The sequence below is a fragment of the Lepus europaeus genome, chromosome 4, assembly GCF_033115175.1.
Source record: "Lepus europaeus isolate LE1 chromosome 4, mLepTim1.pri, whole genome shotgun sequence".
Classification (NCBI taxonomy): Eukaryota; Metazoa; Chordata; class Mammalia; order Lagomorpha; family Leporidae; genus Lepus; species Lepus europaeus.
In genome coordinates this window covers 18,909,246-18,934,749 of record NC_084830.1, presented here as the reverse complement: position 1 = coordinate 18,934,749, position 25,504 = coordinate 18,909,246, and the positions used below count along the sequence as shown (strand labels likewise).

Here is a 25,504-nt window from a genome sequence, read left to right as displayed (position 1 = left end):
GTTGCAAACACACTGTGTCTCTGGTTGCTGCCAGTAATAACAGTCATGGGCTTGCCTAGGCAGTGTGACAAATTCGGGGAGAAATTGTCCCCGAAGACTCTCTCACTGGCGCCGACATTAGGACACCCTGGATTCCGGCCTGTAAGAGCGACCCTGGAGGCGTGGTGTGGAGCAGCAGCAAGCAGAACCCAGGGGAGGGTGCATGCCCAAGGTTGCCAAGGTGCTGTCTCTCTTCCCTAGAGACCCCTTGGGCCACCTGGGTTCGGCAGCCCCAGCTGTTTAAAATGTCAGCTCCCTGAATCCCTACAGGTTAAGAAGTTGGGATCCTCGAGGTAGCCCCCAACCTCCTCTTCCACAAGGTGCAAGCACCCACTGGGCAATGAGGAAGGCTCAATAGCTCTGCTCCACCTCTGCCCCCCGCCTAAAGTTCAGAGAGCCCTGGTGGGCTCCCGGCTCTTCCTCTATGGGAGTCCAACTATGGCGCCTTTCCCAGTGGCTCCTCTGAGGCAGCCGACCCCAGCGCTCTAAACCCCCTGGTCTTGGGCCACCGGGTTCACATTCTAGGGGGAACCGGGTCACCCTACAACCGCCGGGCAGAGCCCAGCGGCCACCTTAATTCATCCAGACCCTGTAGGCGGACTACGCCCTCGGGGAGGGGGCGGTGCCACCAGAAGTCCCGCCCACCAGAGGGTAGTGGGCGGGGCGGGAGGCCAGTCCGGCGCCCCGCCTCTCCGGCCGCGCACCCGCGGCAGGAAGTGACGCAGGCCCAGAAGCCATTTCCGGCCGGCCGAAACTAGGAAGAAACTTGGAGCCAGCGAGGCTCCCGAGCCACATCTTGCCGCCGCTCGTTCGCCCTGCGGTCAGGGCCGCGCTGCGCTGTCGGGAGCCCTGGCCATGGGGCGGTCCGCGCCTTCCGCGGTGTGAGGCGCGGGGCCTCCCGCGGCCTCCCCTGACGCGCGGAGGGCGGGCAGGCGGGAGGCGGCGTTACAGCTGCGGTCGCGGCCGCGGCTGCTGGCATCATGAACATAGACGTGGAGTTCCACATTCGCCACAACTACCCCTGGAGCAAACTGCCGGCCAACGTGAGGCAGGTACGGCCGCGACCTGCGGCTGGGTCCCCGGCCGGCTCGGCCCCGCCCCGCCGTCACCTGCCGGCCTCGCCCGCGGGCCCCAGGGTGCAGTGGGAGGGAGCGCTCCTCTGGGCTGACCCCCGCCCTGTCCATCTCGGGGTCGCGGGGAAGCCGACCCGGGGGCGAGGGATGGGGGCTGCTGTGGAGTCATGGGGGCCGAGGGAAAGGAATTGGTGTCCGCAGCGCTCGCCCGGCGCCTCTGCCCGCAGCCTCGGGTCGGCCACAGCCCTTGACCTCCAGGACTTGAGGATGGTGGGAGAGGGATGCAGAACAGGTGAGATGCGCAGCTCCCGCGCACCTCCGCCGTGGCGTCCGCGGAGCGCCAGGCGGGGCATCGGCGTGTCCAGGGAGAATCGGGAGGCTGCGGGCGGGCGGCCTGTAGACGGGGCCTCGGAGGACCCACGAGTTAGAAGAGGGAGAGGGAATAGGGTGGAGAGTAGCTAGCGACTGCCCTGCCCCTGGGTTGTGATTGGAGTTGAAGTCTGGCCATGGCGTGGGGGTGGTAGCCGCTGAGCTGGAGAGATAGGGCCAGATTCGGAAGGGGCTGTGCTTAGGTCGGGTTTTATCCTCTAGACCAGAGTGGCGTGAAGTTTTTGAGAGTTTAAGATGCCGATCGTCGGTCACACTCAGCTGTTTAACGGATGTAGTTTTGAGGATCTGCTGGGTGCTTTGCCTTGGTTCTGCTCAGGTAAATTGCACTAATAAAGAATCAACAAGACAGAGACTCTGCGTTCCTGGAGCTTGGGTTTTAGCCAAGAGAGACAGTGAACAATGGATGAGGAAGAACATACCATGACAGGTGATGTTCAATCCTGTGTAACTATGGGTTCTCGGTTCTTCCTACTCTGCCAGGGAGAGAATGAAATTGTGTGGTCTTACTGGTGCCGAGTAGTTGAATTTGGGTGGTGAGGGCATAAGGATTACTATAATTCACTTTCCCCACAAACTTTCCCTCCTCCTTCCCACGTTGGGAACTGAACTCTACTAAGGAATTAGTGTAAGAATTTGGTGAAGTATCATTTGGCATCGAAGAATGCTTTCTAAGATAACCCAAAGCCAAGGATGGAAAGATAGCTTGAAGGAGCTTGTGGTTCTTGGGTTGTCAGTGGCTGCCCATGAGGTGTTTATTTTGAAATGGACAAATCTGTAAGCTTTTCTTTCAGCTTGAGGGAGGGCTTTGGTGGACCCTTGTTGTTTAAGATTTTGTTGCATATTTGAAGACTACTGGAAGAGCCAACAATCCGTGTATTTTACCTTTTCCATATTCTATTTTAAATAAAAGCGTACATAGCATAATGGAAGAAAGATGAGAGACTAGAGTATGCCCAACATGAGTAATTGACTTCAATGTCATTTAATTTAGGATAAGACTGGCCATTTGTAGCTGTTGAAAAAAAAAATGTGTTAAGAGTTACTTACATAGATTTGTCTAGCTTTACCACTGTTTCCCTAAATTAAGCTCCATGTTAGATTACTACATCATCTCTCGATTTAGGAATAGGACCATCCCATCCAATTCTTTACACTACACTAAAATGCAAATCCAACCTTGTCACTCCCGTCTCTTGTCTCTTTTCTATTGCTTATGGTTTCTTCTTGAATCTCTGGTAATTCACTTCTGGGCGGTTTCTTGTCTTCCTATATACATTGCCATGACAATGTCCCTCACCCATCGTAGAACATACTCCACTAAGGTGCCTTTTCTGGGTTCATGATTTGTACTCTGAACACCTGTTACATAGTTGGCTTTCAGTAAATATTTGTGGAGTGAATACATGATGGATCAGTGTAAATTTTTTTTCTGGGCAGCTAAAGCTCAGTTTAAAAGTGAGGGGGAATATTCTTTATATGGAAAAATTTGTCTTTTGGCATTAAAGATGCCTTGGTATCGTTTTCACTAAGTTTTGATGGGTTTAATTAGGAAATGATTCATATTTCCCAGATCTGAATGCTGGGGTGAAGGAGATTCAGATTTTTTAAATAAAAATGTGTTTTGAGCCAATTTTTCAAACATGGAAAGATGAAAAAAATTTTTTTCCTGTTAAATGAATCATGCTAGGCTGACAACTAAAGTTGAGGTTGGCCGTTGTTTTCAGGATAGTCTATCAATATCTTGTATTCATTGTTCAAAATGATTCATGCTCCTTTCATTTTAAGGAGACTCTTAAGAGGAAGTTCTGCAAAATCCAAGAAGGGTCAGTTTAAACAAGAAGTGTTTTGGGGGGATAGGAGTACATGTTAGGATGACACATTGGGATTAGTGTTTGTAGGAGCAGAGGCTTGTGCTTTTAGAATCATTTTCTACATGATGGATGCTTTAGATAGTTAGAACCTTACTGCTGTGTCACCTTATCCTATGTCACAGTTCCTCTTATGCAGCCCAACTGCACTTGTCCCACCGCCTCAGTGCAGTACTTTCCATTTCTGCAAGGCCAACATTGTTTTAGTTTAAAGGAATCTTTTAAAAAGTTACCTTCTGTGTGGCAACAGTATTTTTAATGAATGACAGGAGATTTGGATTGGGCGTGGGAGGTGAGCCAAAGAGTCTTTGAACAAAACCATTTTATTTTAAGTACTTGTCTAGTGAGGCTAAGATCAATTTCTCATGTGGTTTTTAGGTGTTTGTGTGTGCACACATATGTTGATTGATCAGGGCTAGTCATTACTTCATGCCTAGTGCCAAATGTCTAAGAGGTGTTGCATTCTCTAATGAGGACTACAGATAATGGACCTTTACATTTTGTGTGACTGATTTGATTTTATACTTTTCATTCTGGAGTACTGGGAACAGAGTTTGAAAGGGAGAAAATGGTTAAGTTAGGCTAAATTAAAAGACTTTACTTTGAAACAGAACAAAATGTTACATTTGGCAGACTCAGATTATAGCAAAATTGTAAGTTTGTTCGTCTGTGTGTGTGTGTGTTTGTGTGTGTGTGTTTTGTGTCCCTGAGAAAGAGACTTTTGTTTGGCAATAGAGCTACAGGAAACTTTTACAAGTTTTATAAAAACCTACTGTTTTGAATTCCCTCAGTCTCTTCAGTACTGACCCTGGGTGTTGGTGCTACCTAGAGTATGGTAGTTTCTCTACAGTGAACGCTACTTCTAACCACTTGTAAAGTTAAAACAGATGAAAGTCGTACATGTACATGCGTTCTGGTAGTACTGTGAGGTTTGGTTTAACCTGGGATAACCTAGTTTAGATGTAGCAAGAAAGATAGTTGATTTTCCCATGTTGCATGTTTCTTGGACTATAATCCACTTAGTTTGTCCAGTTGTGGACCAGTTATTTAGGTGTGGGTTTCATCTGTCTTGTGAAGATTGCCTTATGTGAAAGATACATGTATTGGCGTTTACTTTGGCTTTCAGTAACCTGCAACTAAGAAATAAAGGAACTGAATCCTCTGATCTTCCTGTCATTACTTTCCTAAGGTGTCTAATTTCACTTTATGGTGTGTTAAGTATACCTAGTTACCTAGTAATTAGAAGGAAGATAGAAGTCATGTATTAAATTAAGCTTTTGGTCATATATTGCATATAAGAGAGTACTTCAAAAAGTTCATGGAAAATAGAATTAAAAGATAATGCTCATTTCCCATCAATCTTTTGAAAACCACCTCACAGTGTTGACTGTTATCGGGCAAATTTATTATTTGCATTCATGAGCATTCCAAGTTTGAACTTAAAATAAAAACAGTAAATATGTAGCTAGAATTTTTTGCTTATTAAAATATGTGAGAATTCTAAAATTGTCTAAATGTTTTCTAATGAGACCATAAGGAGTTGGTGTTTTTAAGAACATAATCCTCAGCTACAAATAATTTATCAACAGTGGTCTGTGTATCTTTAGTTGCCATTCTTAAATTTAAATACATGTAAGTGCAGGAGAAGCCATCCATCCATCCATTTAACATATACAAATTGACAGTGGTTAGGAAGGAAATCTGTATAAATAACTTAGTTCTTTGTTAATTTAAGTGAAGTTATACTCTCATATTGATCTTTTATTTAATATTAAGGACTCTGAATAATTTCAGTAAATCCTTTTGGAAAGGATTGTTGTTTAGAAATAAATACTTTGAGCTGTTGCTCTATTACTATATCAGGAAAGTTAATATAGAGTAATCAAGTTTAAGAATATAATATTTATTCAGTTCTGGAAATTAGAAATGCCAGGATAAAGTTAAGCACCATAGTTTTGAATTTTTATTGTGGAAAAAAAGTACTGTTGTTCAGCTTGGAAGCTATTTAAAATATTTTTTAAAATTCTTTTAGAGTCTTGGAAATTCACAGAGAGAATATGAAAAGCAGGTTGTACTGTACAGTATCCGCAATCAGTTACGGTACAGAAATAACTTAGGTAAGTAGAGGCATTCTTACATTGGAGCACAGAGGAGTGTCACAACTCTCTCCTCTCTTTATACATATTTCATAGTGCTAAACTTATTCCATGTACAGACTTTAAGAAACCCTACTAACCCACTATACCTACAGCAAGTAGATTTTGTCTTTTAATTTGGATGAAAATTATTTTTTAGAACACTGTTTAATTCAAGTATTCTCTTTCTGTCTAAGCTGAGAAAACATGCCAGAAAGGAGAAAGTACATTGATTCTTAATAATTTTCAATTCTGAGTTATCGCCATGAGTTTTCCAAATAGTCCAATTTTTTTTAAAGACTTATTTTCTTTGTTTGAAAGAGTTACAGAGAGAGGTAGACAGAGAGATGGTTGGTTGGTGGGGGAGGGTTTCATCCACTGCTTCACTCCTCAAATGGCTCCAATGGCTAGAACTAAGCCAATCTAAAGCTAGGAGCCAGGAGCTTCTTCTGAGCCTCCTACATGGGTGGAGGGGCCCAAGGATTTGGGCCATATTCTGCTGCTTTCCCAGGTGCATTAGCAGGGAGCTGGATCAGAAGTGGTGCAGCCAGAACTTGAACCAGCGCACATAAGGGATGCCAGCGCTGCAGGTTGGGCTTTAACCTACTGTGCTACAGCTCCAGCCTCCAGATAATACAGCTTTAACGAAAAATTCTTTTCATTATAATTGGAGCAAAATAAATTTTAAATGTACTTGGTTACATTTTTTGCTGTTAAAAATTTTTGCTTTTTGGTTAGTCTATTCTATTGCCAGCTAGTCTTTTCCCTCTATTGTTTTAAACTTAATGTTTCAGATGTAACTTTTCTATATAAACGCTTTCTGTGGAAGAGGACTTTTAACATTGAAAAAACAAAAAAGGCAGCAAATAATTTTTTTTTTTTTTTTTTTTGGACAGGCAGAGTGGACAGTGAGAGAGAGAGACAGAGAGAAAGGTCTTCCTTTTGCCGTTGGTTCACCCTCCAATGGCCGCCGCGGCTGGCGCGCTGCGGCCAGCGCACCGCGCTGATCCGATGGCAGGAGCCAGTTGCTTCTCCTGGTCTCCCATGGGGTGCAGGGCCCAAGCACTTGGGCCATCCTCCACTGCACTCCCTGGCCACAGCAGAGAGCTGGCCTGGAAGAGGGGCAACCGGGACAGAATCCGGTGCCCCGACCAGACTAGAACCCGGTGTGCCGGCACTGCAAGGCGGAGGATTAGCCTAGTGAGCCACGGCGCCGGCCAGCAAATAATTTTTAAAAACAGGTATGATTTCATTAGAAACTAGTGGTTCAGTTTGTCTTGTAATATAGTAAAGAAATTTCTCAGCCGGCGCCGTGGCTTAACAGGCTAATCCTCCGCCTTGCGGCGCCGGCACACGGGGTTCTAGTCCCGGTTGGGACGCTGGATTCTATCCTGGTTGCCCCTCTTCCAGGCCAGCTCTCTGCTATGGCCCGGGAAGGCAGTGGAGGATGGCCCAAGTGCTTGGGCCCTGCACCCCATGGGAGACCAGGAGAAGCACCTGGCTCCTGGCTTCGGATCAGCGAGATGTGCCGGCCTCAGCGGCCATTGGAGGGTGAACCGACAGCAAAAAGGAAGACCTTTCTCTCTGTCTCTCTCTCTCTCACTGTCCACTCTGCCTGTCAAAAAAAAAAAAAAAAAAAAAAGAAAAAAAAAGAAATTTCTCTCTCCTATTATACATTTTACTTATACTGAAAAAAAATTGAAACCTGTTTTCTAGGGGGCTTATAGTTGTGTCTTTGTTCCAACGCAGAATATTTTATTTGCTCTTTTCTAATTATGTGCTTTTCATTTGAATTAATATTGGTATAAGGTCTTTATTATTGCAACTGTAGTTATTATGTAGCTGTAAGTAACCCGAGAAAAACCTGAAAATTTCCCTCTTTCTCTCAGTTAAACATGTCAAGAAAGATGAGCGCAAATATTATGAGGAGTTGCTTAGGTACAGTCGAGAGCATCTCATGCTGTACCCCTACCACTTGTCGGACATTATGGTGAAGGGCCTGAGGATAACCCCATTTTCTTATTATACTGGGATTATGGAGGTAAGTGTACGTGTGCATGAACCACTGGGAATGGAGTGGGACTACAGGTCTGGGGAACTTTGCAGATGGTGCCTAGCACTTCAGCTGTCAGCTACAGCAGATACTGTTTCTGAGGTTACAGTGTAAGAAAGAATATTGGGTACAAGTTAAGTGTTTGAGCCACACTTATACAACTGGTTGTTATTATTGATGTTTTCAGATTGGAAAGTTAGGTATTCCTCGTCTGTATTCTTGAAGGTTGTTGCTCCTTTGTACTTTAGCAACATGAATTAGTCACTTACGTTAGCAGAGTCTATGTAAAATGACTGCTTTTACTCTCTGATTAAGGTTGAAAATGTGGGTGACAGAACTGAACATTAAACAGGGAAACTTAATGTGTAAAAAAGAAATGATGACATGGACCTGATGTTGTATAATACACATGTCTGAAAGGAGAGATGTGTCAGTAGTCCTGGCTGTTGATCTCTTTCTGTACTTGTTAGTCTTTTTCCAAAGGGAGTGTTTATAGGCTTGTGTTGAATAACTGTAATCCTAGTTGTATACTGTTTTTAAGTGAGCTTTATGTCAAGATTTGTCAGGTGTTCATTTGCTACTTAATTATGTTTGAGAGTTACTCTTTGGGGCTCCTTAGTTATTTGGAGAGCAGAGGGAAGCCTAGGACTAAGGAATCACAGGGAAGTTAGCACCCTCTGATAGGGCTTCTTTTGCTGTGAACTTCCTTAGCTTATGTCCTCACAGCCCCTCTCCATGGGCACTTCCACAGTCCCATGATTGCTGGGTCCCTTTTCTGGAGGAAATGCTCTTGCAAAGATTGAGGCCTGACAGCTTGATAGCATAACAAAAGTCTGGGTTGCGTAATGAAGGTGACTGCTAATCAGTAGGTAGAATAGTTATTGTTGCTATTTATTTAATGTGGTTCACAAAGTTAAGGGGATGGAAATCGATGGCGTTTTTGTCCTGTTTACCAGCTTTCATTTCAGCTACATCTGTGTGCTTGCTGCTCTCTGGTGTTCTGTACATGTGCTGTTGAGTGTGGCTGCTGGATTGAATGTGGATCTTATCTGTGGAGAATCAGATGGGCATTGCAGAATTACTGAGTTTACCTTTGCTACTCACTGGGTCTTAGAGTCTCTGTTGGCAGTGCATGTTTTGGATGCACATTGATGGAGCTGTGATGCATTATTGGCTTTTTCTCAGGGTAGGAATCCAAGCTGGGTATGAAGTGTAGAGAAGCTGGAACCTTCCGCTGTAGTATGGGCACTGCTTCCATAGTTTCCACAGGGCAGAGCTCACAGAGCAACGGTCTGGGATTCATAAAGGGTGTTGTGCGAAACCCAGACTGAAAGTCTGCCCTTCAGTTTCTAGATTAGGACCATGTGGTAAGCGTCACAGTGTGGCATGTGTGCTTTAGGTTGCCAAACCATGATCTCATGCACTGCTTGCTGTAATGACTATTGCTATTCTGTTTGGCTGTAGTAATGTATATTTATATACCTGTTTTTATCTAAGAAAACTTGCATTTTGAACTGTAAATTTCTCCTTTTTAAAAGGACATTATGAACAGTGAGAAAAGTTACGATTCATTGCCCAATTTTACTGCTGCTGACTGTAAGTATTTAATATGCTGAAGAAGGTAATATTTAAGTTGCATCTCTACATGTGCCTGCTGTTGTCCGTCAGTACTGTGATGTGTGTTTTTAACCTGAAGTATGTGAAAAATGAGAGCAGAAAGCACTGTTCGTGGGATTTTATCAGGTGATACAAGTCAAGCATAGGAGGCAGCCTAATGTTTAAGAGAGGAATGTTGTGCAGTGGTAGAATCAGAAGAATGGGACTAATCGGTGTATTTCCAGAGAGTGAAGTTCATCTGTTACTTGGGCTGCCAAGTGAGGAAAGAGAACTTGCGCAGCATATTTTTGTGGTGTAAACGTGGCTCTTAGTGATGTACTTTGCTGATTTTTTATGGTTATTTTAGTAAAATGTACATTGGAAATGTGACAGAGTTCTGTTGTGTAAGAAGTTTTTGCTGAGGGCTTTGACTTCTTGAAATTGGGTGGACTTCTGCTTTTTAAAAATATTCTCATATTGCGTTATCAAAAGTCTTGGTTTTAGTTCATCTTTTCAAAGTTTAGTTTTCTTTTAGAATTTAAGAATTCATTTTGATTTAATTTTGATGAACTATGTTGCTTTGTTGATCAGTAATTTAAAAATGAACAGAAGCTCATTTTTTTTTTTCCTTAAACTCATTTGTGAATATACTGACATTTCAAGATATATTAAATGTTTTTAAAAGAAAGACTCTTTTGTTTCAGGTCTAAGGCTTCTTGGCATAGGAAGAAACCAGTACATCGATCTTATGAATCAGTGCAGATCATCGAAAGTGAGTTAGTCATTTCCCTTTCTTTCTCATTTTGTGGCCTCCTTACCATGCAGGTTGAGTAGTTTTCTAAGTGGTAGAAATAATGACTTACAACTTCTTTGGCCAAATAAAATTTGCTAACACAGAAACAATACAAAAGCAACTCTCAGTATCTTCTAGGTTATGGAGTGACTATTTAGTTAAAAATGTTTAGGGCATAAAATATTTTTTAGATTTTTATTTATTTTCATTTTTTTGAAAGGCAGAGAGACAGGCAGAGCGAGTGAGCTTCCATTTGCTGGTTTACTTCCCATATGTTTGCAACTGCTGGGGGTAGATTGGGTCAAAGCCAGGAGCCAGAACTTGTTCTGGATAGCTCATGTGGGTTGGCAAGGACCCAAGTACTTGTGTCATCACTTGTTGTCCTCCCAAGGTACACATTGGCAGGAAGGTAGAATTGGAGGCATGGCCAGGTTGCAAAACTAGGCACTCCAACTTGGGATGTGGGCAGCCCAAGCAGTATCTTAGCTGCTGGGCCAAATGCCTAGCCCGAAATTATTTGTTTATTTAAAGATTTGTTTGTTTATTTTGAAAGTCAAGATTACACAGAGAAAGAGGGAGAGAGAGAGCGAGAGAGAGATCTTCCATTCGCTGATTCACTCCCCAAATGGCTGCAATGGCTGGGGCTGGACCAGGCTGAAACCAGGAGCCAGGAACTTCTTGCATGTCTCCCACATAGGTGCAGGGGCCCAACTACTTGGGCCATCCTCCGTTGCTTTCCCAGGTGCATTAGCAGGGAGCTGGAATGGGAGAGGAGCACCCAGGACTTTTTAACTAGCACGCATATGGGATGCTGGTGCCATAGGTGGAGGCTTAACCCACTATGCCACAGAGCTGCCTCTAATATATTTATTTTTAAAAATTAATTTTGGGGTCTGGTACTGTGGTGCAGTGGGTAAAGCCATTGCCTGCAGTGCCAGCATCCCACATGGGTTCAGGTTTGAGTCCTGAGTGCTCCACTTCCAATGGGCTTCCTGCTAATGCGCCTGGGAAAGCAGTGGAGGATGGCTCTAGTCCTTGAGCCCCTGCACCCACATGGGAAACACCGCTGAAGCTCCTGGCCTCAACCTGGCCCGGCCTTGGCCATTATACAAATCTGGGGAGTGAACTGGTGAATGGAAGATATCACACACTCTCTCTCTCATTGCCTCTACCTTTCCATCTCTGTAACTCTTTCAAATTAAATAAATAAATCTTTTTTTTTTTTTTTTTTTGACAGGCAGAGTGGACAGTGAGAGAGAGAGACAGAGAGAAAGGTCTTCCTTTTGCCGTTGGTTCACCCTCCAATGGCCGCCGCGGTAGCGCGCTGCGGCCGGCACACCGCGCTGTTCCGATGGCAGGAGCCAGTTGCTTCTCCTGGTCTCCCTTGCGGGTGCAGGGCCCAAGGACTTGGGCCATCCTCCACTGCACTCCCTAGCCACAGCAGAGAGCTGGCCTGGAAGAGGGGCAACCGGGACAGGATCGGTGCCCCAACCGGGACTAGAACCTGGTGTGCCGGCGCCGCAAGGCGGAGGATTAGCCTGTTGAGCCACGGCGCCGGCCAAATAAATAAATCTTTTAAAAATTAATTTTGTTAGTTGCTATTGCTGATCTTACTCCCAGGATTAACTAAGATGGTTGAAATCTGTACACATTTCAAATGCGTTTTTCACCTCTTGAGTTTCATTTAAGTTTCTGGATTTAGACCCAGATTTAACAATTAGAATTTTAAAACAATTTAGGAATGGTTTTCTTTACTGTGTATATGTAGAACATGAGAGTTTAAGAAGATGTTTATTGGGGTCTGCGCTGTGGTGTAGTGGGTAAAGCCTCTGCCTGCAGCACCAGGATCCCATACGGGTGCTGGCTTGAGTCTCGGCTGCTCCACTTCCGATCCAGCTCTCTGCTATGGCCTGGGAAATCAGTGGAAGATGGCCCAAGTCCTTGGGCTCCTGCACCCACATGGGAGGCCTGGAAGAAGCTCCTGGCTCCTGGCCTTGGATCATTGCAGCCATCTGGGGAGTGAACCGGCAGATGGAAGACCTCTCTCTTTGCCTCTCTGTAGCTCTGCCTTTCAAATAAAATAAATAAATCTTTTTTTTTAAAAAAAGGAAGATATTTATTTAGCTTGTTAGAAGCAGTCATGCATGATTGATAGAAGAAAGTGGTAATTTGAGACTGACTGTAAATTCTCAAATGCTTGTTCTTTGCAGAAATTTTTCAGAAGGAAAACAGCCCGTGATCTTCTACCAATTAAGCCAGTGGAGATTGCCATAGAGGCGTGGTGGGTGGTCCAGGCTGGATATATCACTGAAGATGACATCAAGGTAGAGACCACAAAAGTCAAACATGGAATTTTAATTTCTTAAGCTTATTGTGTGGTTTTCAATTACAGTTGTGTAATTTTTTTTTTTTTTTTTTTTTGAAAAGTGACCTTATTTGGTTTTCCTGTAGAAAATAAATTCAAAATTTAAAATGATCTTGGTAGGCCAGAATATCATTGAGATTCCAAGATACTCTTTAGTCATGAGAGAGACTTGGCTTGGTTCAGGTACAGTTATCTGCTGGTGTTAGATAGATATTTCATGGAAAGTGACATTTGATGCCGCATTTACCAACAACAGTTTTAGCTGACACTTTTGAACACCTGCTAAATGCTAGATGTCCCAGGCACCACTGCAAGTGCTTTTTATGTTGTTTCATTAATTGTCAAAATATCTCTAGACGTGTGTATTATTTGTACTTCCATTTCACAGATGAGCAAAGGGAGCACAGGGTGATTATGTAATTGGTCAAGATGTCATGGTTGTACAGGTCCAGAATTTCCAGCCAAGCAGTTTGCTGTGGAACCTGTACTCTTACTCTCTGTGCTGAACCATGAGGCTGATGGAACAGGTGCTTTGATGGGTCATAGTTACAAGATCAAGGAAAATGATACCCACAGTGGTCAGACATTTGCTGTGAACTTCATACATTTTGGAAGGGTTGGAGTGATGAAGGAGCCTAGAGACCACTTCATGTGTTTGTGTAGTTAAAGGACTGTGAGTGGGTGTGTGGCCTATTTTTAGTCTGCATTTAATTTTTCTCTAGAGGGAATATTAAATCCAGTGTGTGGAAGGCTTAGAAATTTTGCTTCAGCATAAATATATATTTCCTAACAAGCTGTTAGACTTTCATGAGCTAGTGAATCTTCCTGTCACTGATTTAGTCACGTGGACTTTGGGTGAACTTCTGATTGAGAAGTCAGAATCAACAAATGGGTCTGATCCCAGTTCAGCAAGGAGTAAATACTGGTATTTCTTAGTAGCACTTGTTACCACTACATTTTGGTACTTGTAGTGACTTTAATCTCTAAGCTCTGTTGGTAGCATATATTGGCACCTTAGTTGATGGTTATGTGCGTAGTATTTTGTTTGAATTTCAGAGTGATAAGTAAAAAACAAATGTAGTTCATTAACTAATGATATGTAATCATTGGTTTCAACATAAATAGATTTCAGGAGACTTATGAATTAGTTAACTTGGACAGAACTTAATTGAAAATATTTTGCTTTTCTTAGATATGCACTTTGCCTGAGAAATGCGCTATTGATAAGATCATCGATTCAGGCCCTCAACTCTCTGGATCACTAGATTACAATGTAGTACATAGTAAGTGGTTAGTAGAAATGGTCTTTTGTCAACATAAAAAACTTGTTTAAACCATCGATAATTAACAGCAATTACTTATTAATGAGGTACAAACAGTACTCTTTCCAAAGGCATGTTATTGTTTAAAATGAGACCTTTGTTGGTTTTTGGTGTGACTAATTTATCACACACACTAGAAATTTATATAAATGAATGGTAAGAAAAGTTTTGTAGTTCTGAGCATATATAGGAAACTGAGATTTTAAAAACTATACTATAGTTTTTTCTCTTCTGCTTTACTTTTGTCTTCTTTACATAGCATTCAGTTATAAGAATCTTTACAGAAAGCCAGCAATTAGTTTAAAAAATACTAGTATTGTGTAGCGTTATATCTAAAACAAAGTACTTTTTTGCTTATGTAGGTTTATATAACAAAGGATTTATTTACCTGGATGTACCAATATCTGATGACAGTTGCATAGCAGGTAAGTCTGTGCTAATGTTTTTCATTGTTTGTTGAGTGGCTTCTGGATCCTGAACTGTACTTACGCCTAATAAATTAGACACAAATCACTGTAGGGTCTAACATGTTAAGATTTTTCAAAGAGAGACATTTCTTCATTACATTGTAACACATTGCAATGTTTTACTTACATTCTTTTTATTTCAAAAATTTTTTTTAATATTTGAGATAACATTTTTAGTTTGCAAATTTTTAGTCTCAGAGGCTTAATGCTCCACTAAATAGAGTTACAGAGATGCAGAGGCAGGGAGAGAAAGAGAGAGAGGTCTTCCATCCGCTGGTTCATTCCCCAAATGACTGCAAAGGCTGGGGCTGGGGCCAATCTAAAGCCAGGAGCCAAGAGCTTCCTCTGGGTCTCTCACATGGGTACAGGGGCCCAAGGACTTGGGCCATCTTCCACTGCTTTCCCAGGCCATTAGCAGGGAGCTGGATCAGAAGTGGAGCAGCCAGGACTTAAACTGGTGCCCATATGGGATGCTGGTGCCACAGGTGGAGGCATAACCTGCTACTCCACAATGCTGGCCCCCTTTGACATTATTTTATGGTTAGAGCCTTGGAGCACTTTTCTTCCATTTGCTCATAAAATTTATGATAGGTTATTGTGAATTGTAGTCTCCCTACTGTAGTGTGTGACACTGGGACCTTCATCCTCCCATCTGACTCTGACTTGGTGCCCATTATCCAGCCTCCCTCTGTCACCCCACCTCTCCCAGCCTCTAGTAATCACTACTGTGTGTTCACGTTGAGGTTTTTTTTTTTTAGCTTCCACATAGGAGGGAGAACAAGTGGCATGTGTCTGACTTATTTCACGTAACAAATTCTCCAGTTCTGTCTAAGTCATTTTGCCTCAAGTAATGGCATTCCATTTCTTTCTTATGGCAGAATAATATTCCATTCTGTATCTATACCACATTTTCTTTATCCATTCATTGATGATGGAGTCCTTGGGTGATCATACCTTGTAGTTGTAATTACTGCTGCAGTAAGCATGGTGAAGCAGTCATCTCTTTGATACACTGATTTTATGTCTTCTGGATATATGCCCGGTAGTGGGATTGCAGGATCATATGGAAGTTCTGCTTCTAGTTTTGCCATTCCACCAACAGTGTTTAAGAGTTCCCCTTTTTTCATATCCTCGCTAGCTGTTGTTTCTGCCTTTTTGGTATTAGTCTTTTTAAAAAGGATAAAGTGATACCTCTTTGTAATTTTGATTTGTATTTCCTTGATGGCTAGTGATACTGATCATTTTTTCACATATTTATTAGCATATTTTTAGTAAGAAATAATTATGACACAAAAATTTTACTTTCTTAGATGATAAAAAGCCTCCCACCCATTCCTGTCCCTAGCTACCCAATTTCTGTCTTAGGAGGCACTATTTCTTGCGTATCCTTCTAAAAGTATTCTGTGTACATAGGCATGAATGTGTAAATCCTTTTTGTGTGGTTTCATTTTTACACAGTTGGTTTATTTCATTTTTTTCTCTTTTTTTCTTTCTTTTTATTGCAGACTATTTCATATCTCTTGATGTAGAGTTGCTTTATTCTTTTTTGTCTAGATATAGTGCTTTGGTTTCTTTATTTCTTTTTCTTTTTAAAAGATTTTTCTTTTTAAAAGATTGAGTTATATACAGAGAGAATGAGAGACAGAGAGATCTTCTATCCACTCTTTCACTTCCCAAATGGCTGCAGTGGCCAAGGGTGTGCCAAGCCAAAGCCAGGAGCCAGGAGCTTCTGGGTCTCCATGTGGGTGCAGGGACCCAGGGACTGCCATCCTTTACTGTTTTCCCTGGAGCATTAGCAGGAAACTGGATCAGAAGTGAAACATCTGGGACTCAAACCAGCACCCATATGCAACACTAGCACTGTAGGCTGCGTCTTAACCTGCTGTGCCACAGCACTGCTCCCTGGTTTCTTTATTTCTAAAATAGGGGTATTACAGTATCAACTCCTGAGCTTAAAAGGAGTAAATGAAATTGTATGTGTAAAGTACCTAGCAGTAGTCTAGCATTGAATAAGTGTTCAGTAAATTTTTGGTTATATTCCTATAGCTGATGGTATAGGACAGAAATTAATGATGTCACATCTAGGATTTCTAAAATATTTCTAAAAGGAAACCTTTGACTTTCGAAAGGACCTAGGTATCTGGAGATAGCAGTACAAGTTAGAAAGTGATGAGAGCTACCTGGAAGACTGGGAGGCGAGGTGGTACAAATTAGAAAATGCATGGACTCGATTTGTAAAGTGAGTAACCCAGCCTCAAGTGTGCATTGTAGCTTTTCAGTGACCGCTTGGACTGAAGTTGTTGTTAGTTGTTGTTAGGAGTAATTTAGGTTTTGGGTGATATTAAATGGTCTTAGGTCTAAGGAACCCAAGGACACCCAAATGCTGCTGTGGCCTGGGCACCATTCCTTACTAGGATATATTCAGGGAAGTATACACACAAGAGAATGGCAAAGGGAAGCATTCTGTTTTTTAAGTGTGGGCTGGGTAGAGCTGTCTGTGAATTGGGTTAGAACGTTTGTCCAAACTGATGAAAATAGAAGACTCAGGTGGAGACTGAGGGTTGTGCTGCCTGCTGTGCTGAAGAGCAGGTCTGGCCCTCTTCCACTGAGAGCAGAAAGGTCGAAAGAGCAGGTTGTATTAGTGACTGCTGGTCGCTGCAGGTGGAGTTCCCCAATTCAGGACGCGGTGAGTGTGCCGGGGAGAGCCGCGGAGCCAGTACTTTCCACGTGCCGGCCTTCATGCAGCGTGACGCCTCTTCCTTGCAGTCCTTTGCTTTTCTGTTTGGCTCAGTCACCCTTGCTGCCTTGGAGGCAAGCATCAGGAACCCGTTCAGGGCTCTTCATTCTGAAGCAGCCTGTTTCCTTGTCTTTCTACCACGTCCGTGTCCTCTAGCATCTCTGCCTCAGAAACGGGAGTTCCATGGTGCATTAAATCACTCTTTTAGATTGTATGTCCCTCCAGAGGCCTCTGTGTGGGTACTGCTGTATGTGGCCTTAACTTTGGGAGTTTCAGATAACTTGTTACAGAGTAGATAAACCAAAAGCAGTATTCAGTCCTTAAGAAATGGGTTTTTCTTTCTGATTGGATGTTTAAATTATGCTTTCTTATTTTAGAAAATCAGCATTGACAAAAGTCTATTTTATTTCAGTTCCTCCTCTTGAAGGTTTTGTAATGAATCGAGTGCAAGGTGATTATTTTGAAACTCTGCTTTATAAGATATTTGTTTCAATAGATGAGCATACTAATGTTGCGGAGGTAAGTGTGGCAGTATCTTATGAAACTATAATCTCGGGATTATAGACTGTGTAAAGTAGGTAAATTATTTTATGATACAGTTAAAATATTTTCAAAATCCATATGGCGACATCATAGACCATTAGTACACTTAAAAGTTACTTTTCTTAAGTTAGTTCTTGCATTTGTATGTTAGAAACGTTTTAAGGTAATAATTTCTAGTTTTAAATAACTTTTTATATGACTTTTTATTGTAAAAAATTGTAATAGCTAATCCATCTAGGACTTTTCTTATTTTAAATGAGACAAAAAGAGTAAGGAATTTTAAATTGCTGTGCTTCCTACCTAAATTTGTACTATTCTCAACATCTTAGAGAGATGGAAAGAAGAAAGTTCTGCATTTATTCCGTCTTTTTCATTTCTTATAATTTGAATTTTTGCTGATTATGATTACACTTGTCTCTTACAGCAGTATAATGTGTTAATTCTAAGAATATAAAAATAACTTTTAAAAAAATTTAAAATTTTTGTTTTCCAGCTTGCGAATGTCCTTGAGATAGACTTGTCCTTGGTTAAGGTATGCATTTTTACGCTTCTTACATGTAATGTGAATCCTGAATGGATTTAACTTGGTTTTTATCTTGATAAGCTGTTGAGGAATGGGCATTGACGTCTGCGAGGGCGTGTGTGTGCCGTAAGTTGGCTGCTTGCAAAGAAAGAAAAGAGCAAGCGAAGCAGCCCTGAATCTGTTCCACCAGCGGGGTGAAAGAGCTCTCCCACTTCTGTGGACAGCAGGGAGCAGCCTGAGCAGTGTCCGTGATGAACTCAAAGCAACAGCTCCAGCTTCACTGGGAGAGGCTGAGGGAGGGGGGCCGGTGGGTGAGAAGCATTTTCCCCTACATGTGAAGAGCATAAGGCAAGAAGAGCGGGCCTGCTGGAAAGTGCTTGATGCAGTTATGAGTGGAAAATATTTGAGAATCACTTTTAGTATATTACATGTAATTTTTTTTCTCATATTCTGATGGCTAGTTTGTTTTGATACTGATTTCCTTAACATTCCTTTCAGAATGCTGTTTCAATGTATTGTCGACTGGGCTTTGCACATAAGAAGGGACAAGTGATAAATTTGGATCAGCTTCATTCATCGTGGAAGAATGTGCCATCCGTAAACAGACTAAAGTAACTCATTTATTCAGTATGACAGTTTCCTTGAAATGTTTTTAACGATTTTACATACAGAATTTCATTTATTCAGTCTGGCAGTTGACCTAAACTCTTTACATATTCATGTTTCACAATGTGTGTGATGGGTCTTTTTTATGATTTGATGAAGACTAAAAACTCTGTGCCCATAGAGAATCATATACCATATTTTGTGTATAATTCTGAAGGGTTCTTGAATTCCCTGAACTTACCATGGGTTTTGGGCAACATGTCGGTTTTGAGCTTGCATATGAGACTGGATTTTGATGGATTGTTCATCATTTAAGTACTGACTTCACTAGTTATTTCTATTTAAGATCATTTATATGACTTTTCAAAAGTGAATGTATTGTTCATTAATAGGAGCACGTTAGACCCCCAAAAGATGCTCTTGTCCTGGGATGGCGGGGAAAGCAGGAGTCCTGTCCAAGAGGCTTCATCAGCTACTGACACTGACACAAACAGTCAAGAAGACCCAGGTTAGCAGTCACTCAGTTTAATTTAGACTTTCTGTAGGTATGGCTTCTGTTCAACATACACACTTACAGTTATTTTATAATTTTGTTTTAGATTTTATTTGTTTAAGTACTCATCCATATATTGGGTATGGTGCTAAGTCTTAGGATATAAAATTGACAAGACTGTGGTACCTTCCTTCATAAGAATTCAGTCTAAGGAGGGAGAACTGATTGTAATCAATAACACTACAACAGCAGGAGCTGTTATGGTACTTGTGGGGTGCAAAGAGGAAGGTGCCCTTTATAGGCTAGAGAGTTTGGGGACGCCTTCACAGAGAAGTTGTTCTTGGGGTGAGGAATGAATCAAAGCCCACCAGCTGGTCAGCACAGGAAGACCATTCAGAATAGTGGGCTAAGGCCAAGGGTATGGAAGGCTTGTGGACGAGGAGCTGCTCATGGTTAAATCGGGGAAGGACTTTCTTCCATTTCTTCCTGGTTTGCCTGAGGGGGTTAGACTAATTAGTCTCATTATTCTGGCAGTTATTAAGTCTTTATTATTGTTTTCCAATGAATTAATTAAAAAAGTTATTTTTAAATTAAAAAAAATTTCTATATGGTTTGAGATAGGTCTGACTAGGATGCCTTCTGACTATATTATTGCTTGTATTTAATTATGTGCTTTCTGGTTATCAAATAAAGTTGAAATGAAATATTTTCTCATTCCAGATGATAAAGGTTGATTTTCATTTACTTGATTGCAAATTACTGATTTTTTTTTCAGCTGACACAGCCAGTATAAGCAGTTTGAGTCTCTCTACAGGATATACAAAACGTATTGCATTTCTGTTTGACTCAACACTTACTGCCTTTTTAATGATGGGAAATCTTTCACCAGTAAGTCAAATTCTTGCTTAAATATGAAGTTTAAAGTAAACATTAGATATAAAATAATTCAATGTTTTTCTTTTTTCTAATTGCGAGATTTATTCCAGAAAATACAATAGACAATGTTTTATATTCCTTAGAGGGATAGAATAACTTTTGGTGAGGGTTACTTTTGTGATTGGAAAAATCAGCGCCTTATGTCCCTCACCTTAAGTTTAACTATAATGGAAAATGTAATATGCTTAGCATAAAAAGGGAGAATCTAGAGCTTTAATATTTTGTTTCTTTTTTGCAGAATTTGAAAAGTCATGCAGTCACGATGTTCGAAGTCGGCAAACTGTCAGATGAGTCCCTGGACAGCTTTCTTATAGAACTAGAAAAGGTAGAACTAAATGGCCTGTTATAGGAAACACGGGCATTTGGAACCTTTGCTTGCTTGGTGAAACATCTTTATGCTGTTCTGTTGATTGTGTTGTACCTCATGAACACTGTGGCAGTCATTCAGATTTAACCATAAATGAATACATGAACTTTCTGATTTTTTCTTAAAAAGCAATATGTCTGCTTCATCAAACATTTAACATAATTTGATATAATAAAGAAATGATGTATAGAAATCTCTGTGTAATTTTTTAAATAGATTTTTTCTTCTAAAAGCAGCCTGCCTTTTATTTTTCTTAATAGGACTGTCTAAGATCACCCCTTAAGCAGTTTTATTTGAGGTTTTTGTTTCAATCGTCTTAATTCTAGGATAGTATCTTTGAGAATCATATTTGTGTTTACTCTAATTGTCCCTTTTAGCATCTTGAATGCTTTAGTTTTCTTTGCCCATAACCAACTTTTTCCTCATAAGTGCAGCCCTAGTTTTCTTTAGCTCAAAATCATGATGGCCCTTTATTGGTGTTTTTCCTTCCCTCGTTATATTTTTCTGTCCTGTGCTGTTATTTGCACATGAGCAGTTCTTATGCCTATTCTATTCCCTGACAAGTAATTTTTGTGCTTTTTGTGCTTTGTGCTTTAATGATGAACTCTATATTAAATGTACTATTGAGAGAATTTGTAATTCCTTTTATATCTTGAAGAATGACCATACATTTTTTAATTGCCTATACTCCATAGGACTTATTTTAAAAAAGATTGATTTATTCAAAAGACAGTTAAAGAGAGGCACAGAGAGAGAGAGAGAGAGAGAGAGAGAGATCTTCCATCTGCTAGTTCACTCCCCAAATGGCCGTAATGGCTAGAGCTGGGCCTATCTGAAGCCAGGAACGAGAAGCTTCTTTCAGGTCTCCCATGAGGATGCAGGGGCCCAAGGACTTGGGCCATCTGCCACTGCTTTTCCAGGCTATAGCAGAGAGCTGGATCAGAAGTAGAGCAGGTAGGACTTGAACCAGTGCCCATATGGGATGCCGGCACTGCAGATGGAGGCTTAACCCTCTAAACCACAGTGCCAGCCCCTCCATAGAACTTTTATTTGTACAGAAATATATATGAAATATTCTTTATTATTAATTAGTCTCTTTGGCTTTTAACTTTATACTTATTCCTTCTGTGCCCCCCCCCCCCTTTTTTTTTTATCACCTGTTAACTCTGTTTCTTATTGTGTATCCTACTTTACCAATACATTTTTTAGAAGGTTCCTGCACATTTTAATTTCTGGTTTTCTGGTTTTTATCTTTCTTACCTCAGCTAGTCTTACCAAATTCTAAGATCACATCTGATTTTTTTTAAGATCTATTTATTTATTTGAAAAAGTTACACAGAGAGAGAAGGAGAACAGAGGCAGAGGGAGACAGGTCTTCCATCTGCTAGTTCACTGCCCAATTGGCCACAATGGCCAGAGCTGGGCCTATCCCGAAGCCAGGAGCCAGGAACTTCTTCCGGGTCTCCCATGAGGGTGCAGGGGCCCAAAGACTTGGGCCATCTTCTACTGCTTTTCTAGGCCGTAACAGAGAGCTGGATCGGAAGAGGAGCAGCTGGGTCTTGTACTGGCGTCCATATGGGATGCCGGCACTGCAGACAGTGGCTTTACCAGCTTCGCCACAGCCCCAGCCCCTGCTTTTTTTTTTTTTTTTTTAATTTATTTATATATCTATATTCATTTATCCACATAGTCATTCTTGGGAAAACTTTTCATTCTGAAATTCAGTTTTTTTTTTAAGATTTATTTATTTTATTTGAAAGTCAGAGCTAACACAGAGAGAGGAGAGGCAGAGAGAGAGAGAGGTTTTCCATTCGCTGGTTCACTCTCCAATTGGCCGCAACGACTGGAGCTGCACCGATCCAAAGCCAGGAGCTTCTTCCAGGTCTCCCGCATAGGTGCAGGAGCCCAAGCACTTGGGCCATCTTGTACTGCTTTCCCAGGCCATAGCAGAGAGCTGGAGTGGAAGTGGAGCAGCTGGGACTTGAACTGGCATCCATATGGGATGCCGGTGCTCAGGCCAGGGTGTTAAACATGCTGTGCCACAGCGCCGGCTCCTGAAGTTTAGTTTTAAAAATGGTCTCTTAGCTATTTTTAAGTAGCCTGATCTTAACTGAGCCTAATTGGTTGAGTTTGTTAATTTAATTCAAGATTAATTTAGTTACTTCTCCTCTGTAGACCCAGCCTTTCATTTTCTGTGTTGTTTGTGGGTTAGAAGCAGGTGCTATCAGTATGCCCTAAAATGTGCAGCAGGGTTTTACATGTTTTGTCCATTATTCTGTCCTAAACTCCAGAGAGATCATAGTATTTAGGAGGCATTCCATATATCCTTGTTGAATAAATGTAAGCTATGGTGAACAGCTGTTTCAAATCAGATACTACAAAATTGAGTACAGAGGGACAGGAATTAAAGATATAATTGGTGGCCATAGACTGGAGAACTTTTCTGGATGAGGCAGAAAATGGATTTTAGAGATTTTTAAATACCCTATTTGAGGTTGGCCGGTGCTGTGGCTTAACAGGCTAATCCTTCGCCTTGCGGCACCGGCACACCGGGTTCTAGTCCCGGTTGGGGCGCCGGATTCTATCCCGGTTGCCCCTCTTCCAGGCCAGCTCTCTGCTATGGCCCGGGAAGGCAGTGGAGGATGGCCCAAGTGCTTGGGCCCTGCACCTGCATGGGAGACCAGGAGAAGCACCTGGCTCCTGGCTTCGGATCAGCATGATGCGCCAGCCGCAGCGGCCATTGGAGGGTGAACCGACAGCAAAAAGGAAGACCTTTCTCTCTGTCTCTCTCTCACTATCCACTCTGGCTGTCAAAAAAAAAAAAAAAGATAAAAAAAAAATACCCTATTTGAGGCATAGATGGTATGTATAACTACATAATATGATTTAGCTTTATTCAGTTGCTAAAATTATTGGAATAATTTCTGTCATCTTTATACATGTATAAAATTGAAAACCAAGGTTGAGGTTACATTTGTTTCAGTATTGTCTGGGCAAATTTATTTACCTTTATGTGATTATCTGTTAGAATGAGTGGCGTCAGTGTGGTATTCTGACAAAGTCTGTTTTCTTTTGGTTTAGGTTCAGAACACTGGTGAAGGAGAAGCACAGAGATATTTTGATCACGCGCTTACTCTGAGGAATACAATACTGTTTCTACGTCACAACAAAGACCTCGTTGCGCAAACTGCACAGCCAGACCAACCCAATTACGGTATGACTAATATACTCAGTTTTGAAGACCTGACCGTAGGAAACTTCTAAGAAACTAAGCAAATCATGCCTGCTTATTTAATCATCATGTGTCTCATTCATTTTGTGTAGATAGCTTATTAAATTTAGAACTAGAAACTTGTTATGTGAATTTTCTTCCTTTTCAACTGTTTTTTATTGTTCTTTTCTTCTCACAAGTCTTTAACATTGGTAATGTCTAAAACTGTTTAGTTCCTACAAAAAGTATTGGATGTTAATTTAGAAAAGTAGTTGGATGGAATTTAGAGCAGGTATCAGTACTGAGTGGTGAACAAATACCAAAATTTAGGTAACATAATTTTTTAAAAAAGATTTATTTATTTATTTGAAAGTCAGAGTTAAAGAGAAGGAGATAGAGAGATTTTCCATCTGCTGGTTCACTCCCCAAGTGGCCCACTGGCCAGGGCTCAGCCAGGTTGGAACCAGGAACCGAGAGCTTTATCCAGGTCTCCCATGTGGGTAGCAGTGGCCCATGCATTTGGGTCATCTTCCACTGCTTTCCCCAGGCCATTAGGGAGTTGGATCAGAAGTGGAGCAGCTGGGACATGAACCAGTGCCCATGTCAGGTGCTAGTGTCCCAGGCAGCAGCTTTACCCACTGTGTCACAGTGCTAGCTGCAAATTAATATTATTTTAAGAATGAAAAATTCTATTGTGTGAAAATAATAGGGGGGCTGGCGCTGTGGCACAGTGGGTTAAAGCCCTGGCCTGAAGCGCCAGCATCCCATATGGGCGCCAGTTCTAGTCCCAGCTGCTCCTCTTCTAATCCAGCTCTCTGCTATGGCCTGGGAAAGCAGTAGAAGAGGGCCCAAGTCCTTGGGCCCCTGCATCCATGTGGGAGACCCAGAAGAAGCTCCTGGCTCCTGGCTTCGGATCGGCGCAGCTCTGGCCGTTGCGGCCATCTGTGGGGTTAACCATTGGATGGAAGACCTCCCCCCCCCCCCCCCTTTGCCTCTCTTCTCTCTGAGTAACTCTTTCAAATAAAATAAATAAATCTTAAAAAAAAATAGGAACTTGCTAATCAAATACTCTAATATTTACTATTTTAAAAAATAAAAGAGTGAACAGGTAAGCTCTTTTTTTTTTTTAAGATTTATTTATTTATTTGAGAGGCAGAGTTACAGAGAGGCAGAGGCAGAGAGAGGTCTTTCATCCGCTGGTTCACTCCCTAAATGGCCGAGTTGGGCTAATCCGTAGCCAGGAGTCTGGAGCTTCTTCCGGGTCTCCCACACAGATGCAAGGGCCCAAGGATTTGGACCATCTTCCCCTGCTTTCCCAGGCCATAGCAGAGAATGAATCACAAGTGGAGCAGCCTGGACTTGAACTGTTGTCCACATGAGATGCTGGCACTGCAGGCAGCAGCTTTACCTGCTATACCAAAGTGCTCGCCCCACCTCTTTTTAAAGAAAGAAGTAGTAGCAATTTTAATCTGTTGACAGCATCCATGTGGCTGTTGCCCTAGTAGTTACTCTCAGTTTTGTGATAGCCAAGAGTTCTGAAACTTGATGTGAACTGATGGCACCAGAAACTCTGGGGAGAGATTCAGTGGGTCGTGAGGTGTGGAATGGTCCCCAGGAATGTGTTTTAAAAATGATGATTCTGATTCCACTAGACTTGGGCATCATTGGAAGAGCATTTGACTCAAGTCCTGTGATGGCCATAGCATTGCATCTTGGGACTTCATGGATTCTCAGTACTATCATTGTATTTAATTCCAGTTGTCCTTTCATTTGCCTAAAAAAATTGTTTTTCTAGCCAAGAGCCATCAGTTTCTTAGTCATGTCCATTTTAATTTCATTTTCTCATCAGCATCTGGCTGTCTTTTCAGCTCAATTTGCAAAATTAAGGAAGGAATCATCTATCATTTCCCAAGAGTTGTTGCCTAGGTGAGAACAAAGATGGCTGGGTAGTTCAGCTGAGTGACTGTGGACTCCCTCAGTGTCCATT

General features: G+C 41.8%; 1 protein-coding gene across 2 annotated transcripts in view; it reads left to right on the top strand.

The window, feature by feature from the left end:
• The first annotated feature begins 811 nt into the window (after positions 1-811).
• The window catches only part of FAM91A1 (family with sequence similarity 91 member A1), a 49,437-nt gene continuing 24,744 nt past the window's right edge, over positions 812-25,504 (top strand). The window contains exons 1-15 of one of the 2 annotated variants that reach the window (XM_062188020.1): positions 812-1,091; positions 5,403-5,487; positions 7,395-7,546; positions 9,097-9,154; positions 9,859-9,926; positions 12,158-12,271; positions 13,505-13,595; positions 13,997-14,059; positions 17,251-17,357; positions 17,875-17,913; positions 18,403-18,515; positions 18,903-19,018; positions 19,779-19,891; positions 20,178-20,264; positions 23,388-23,520. In XM_062188020.1, the coding sequence (XP_062044004.1) occupies positions 1,020-1,091; positions 5,403-5,487; positions 7,395-7,546; positions 9,097-9,154; positions 9,859-9,926; positions 12,158-12,271; positions 13,505-13,595; positions 13,997-14,059; positions 17,251-17,357; positions 17,875-17,913; positions 18,403-18,515; positions 18,903-19,018; positions 19,779-19,891; positions 20,178-20,264; positions 23,388-23,520 (1,411 nt within the window). In that variant the 5' untranslated portion in view covers positions 812-1,019. The remainder of the gene's footprint in view (positions 1,092-5,402; positions 5,488-7,394; positions 7,547-9,096; positions 9,155-9,858; positions 9,927-12,157; positions 12,272-13,504; positions 13,596-13,996; positions 14,060-17,250; positions 17,358-17,874; positions 17,914-18,402; positions 18,516-18,902; positions 19,019-19,778; positions 19,892-20,177; positions 20,265-23,387; positions 23,521-25,504) is intronic. The other variant, XM_062188021.1, reaches the window with a different exon arrangement.